General features: G+C 40.6%; 1 protein-coding gene across 1 annotated transcript in view; it reads right to left on the bottom strand.

The window, feature by feature from the left end:
• Positions 1-935: 935 nt before the first annotated feature.
• LOC107745573 (uncharacterized) overlaps positions 936-2,672 on the bottom strand; it is an 18,907-nt gene continuing 17,170 nt past the window's right edge. The window contains exons 10-11 of the mRNA XM_016559463.1: positions 2,411-2,599; positions 936-1,438 (exon numbers count right to left, since the gene is read on the bottom strand). Coding sequence (XP_016414949.1) covers positions 936-1,438; positions 2,411-2,599 — 692 coding nt within the window. The remainder of the gene's footprint in view (positions 1,439-2,410; positions 2,600-2,672) is intronic.

Raw genomic sequence — 2,672 nt, 5'->3', positions numbered from 1 at the left:
TGAAAACGATATTAAAATAAAACGAATTTAAAAATGCAAAACTATTATAACCTTTGTACCCAGTTTTTGAAAATGCTTATTGCGTTCATAGAGCGAACCTTTTGCTGATTGTTTACAGTGTAAATGGAAGTTACTCCTATAATTTGCACAAAGCGTCATGGGGCATAGGAAAACGGTGGATAAACTACTATATCTTACAAGTTTTTAAAGCCCTTCATATTAAGTTTGTCTCTCTGCAGCAGCTCACTCTGTGTCCTCCGCTATATTTTTCAGATGCGCTCGTGTCAAAACTTTACAGATCTTCTTTATGCACCAAGAGCTTGTAACACTCCAAAGAGAAAGGAAAAATTGAAATCGCATCATATGACCCCTTTAAGATAATGCACGGATCCAGTGCACTGATACTGTGCGTTCAACCAACTATGTCTGCTAGGATACTCACCAAGACAGGCATTTTTACATAATTTTTGTGTGAATTTGTCCATTCAAGCTCAAGACTTGAAAACTAACTCAATATTTGCACGCGTTCTGAGACACGCGTTTCCCGCTTCAGATGAGCACACACACAAATCTTCTCACTGCGCACGCGAGTTCTCAGTCACGTCTTCTTGCTCTTGAAAGTTCAAAATGGCAAGGATTACACGAGTTTAGTTTAAACACAGATAGCAACATGTGCTGTTCAGGTCTCACCTGTGCACGCGCGCTATCAACACCTGGCTGATGACGGCATAAATGACCGGTCATATTCCAGCATACGGCACTCGCACTGAACAAAGAGTGACTGGTTTGTCCACGTTTTTTGTTTTATGTTAATGTATTGCGAAGCCAGAATGCATATCCATCAACAAAAACATACATTAGCCGAACTCTGTTTTACGTGTTGTTATTTTTAACAAACCATATTACAGATGCATTGTCAGATCTAAGTTACTTCCCTAAGTTACACCCCTAGTAAACACTAAGTTACTTACAAAGGCTGGAGAGTGAGCTGCAGTGGTCTCGTCAGTAGTAAGGTTGATGTGGGCTGGGATGGTAGGCACTATGTCGTTATCTGCCTCTGGGTCACTCTGGTACGCCACATCGTCCTCATCTGGGTCAGACTGGCCAGGCTGGATCACCTCTTCCTCTGGACTGGGTCCATCCTTGGAGATGTCACTGAGGGAGAAAGGACCAGATTCTCCTGTGCTTTGGCTGAAGAGGTATTCCAAACCAAGCAACTCATTCGACGTCACATTAGCAGGTGCGTGGCTATTCTCCTCTACAGTCTCTCCAAACAGCTGCTGACATCGGGTGTTGAGGCGATCAATTAGAGGGGCCGAGTACGGTCTGTGGCGTCGACCTTTGCCACCGAACACAGCATCAGAACTGCAGTCTGAATTCCAGCGAGCGATTCCACTAATCAGGTAAACCTGACAGGGACGTGCTGCACAGTGGGGACCTTTAAAAAAATTAATTAAAGGGTTAGATCACCCAAAAATAAAACAATTCTGTCATTAATTACTCACTCTCATGTCGTTCCAAACTCGTAAGACCTTCGTTCATCTTCGGAACACAGATTAAGATATTTTTGATGGAATCTGAGAGCTGTCTGACCCTCCCATAGACAGCAAGGGAAATACCACGATCAACTAGACTTGTGCCGGTATTCGGTAATGCGATATATCACGGTAATGAATATGCACGATATCGTTATCGTGGGCACTTCTAAATACCGTGAATAAATATATAGCAATTAATCACAACATGAAAATTTGATACCGGCATATCCCTACGATTAATGCACAGAAACGTAGCAAGGACATCTGTAAAATAGTTCATGTGACATCAGGGGTTCAACCGTAATTTTACAAAGCTACGAGAATACTTTTTGTGCGCAAGGAAAACAATAATAACATAATTTATTATGCAATTCTTCTCCCCGAGTTACCGTCTTTTGGGGAGTACGCCAAAATGTAATCAACGCAATCAGCGTTGTTTACATTCAGTAGACACTGTGCGCATGCTGAACGTAAACAATGCTGATTCCGTTTTGGGGTACTCTCCAAAAGACGGTAACTCGGGGAGAAGAATTGCTTCTCAGAGACGTCAGAGAGCTCTCAGATTCCATCAAAAATAACTTAGTTTGTGTTCTGAAGATGAACGAAGGTCTTACAGGTTTGGAACGACATGAGGGTGAGTAATTAATAACAGAATTTTCATTTTTGGGTGAACTAACCCTTTAACTAAATAAATAAATGCAATTACATTAAACTCATGATTACAAATAACTGAATTCACCCATATAGTAAAGATAACAATGATATACAAAATAATATCTTGAGTAAGTGCGATCACAGATGTAGCATTTATGAGCAATATGCAGATGATGGAAACTCATTTATTTATTAACTAGCTGCAATTCAACTTGTACCTGGAATCATGTTAGGCAAAGCTTTGTGGAATCCCTCCAGGCTGTTGCTTCCACGGAGACATTTGTAACAAGGGACGTCAATGCCATTGATGGTAGTGGTTCGAGCCAATCTGTACATATTCATGTCCGGAGGATCCTGAATGCACTCTAAGTGTTGCTGCTGGCTTTCCCACACTTTGTCTATGGCCTCTGTAAATAAACCATAATGAACAGAGACAAATTATATATATGTATATTATATATATATATATATATATATATA

The sequence above is a fragment of the Sinocyclocheilus rhinocerous genome, unplaced genomic scaffold (genome assembly GCF_001515625.1).
Source record: "Sinocyclocheilus rhinocerous isolate Xijiao unplaced genomic scaffold, SAMN03320098_v1.1 scaffold1099, whole genome shotgun sequence".
Taxonomy (NCBI): domain Eukaryota; kingdom Metazoa; phylum Chordata; class Actinopteri; order Cypriniformes; family Cyprinidae; genus Sinocyclocheilus; species Sinocyclocheilus rhinocerous.
The sequence above is the reverse complement of the archived record's forward strand: the minus strand, read 5'-3'. Positions and strand labels throughout refer to the sequence as shown.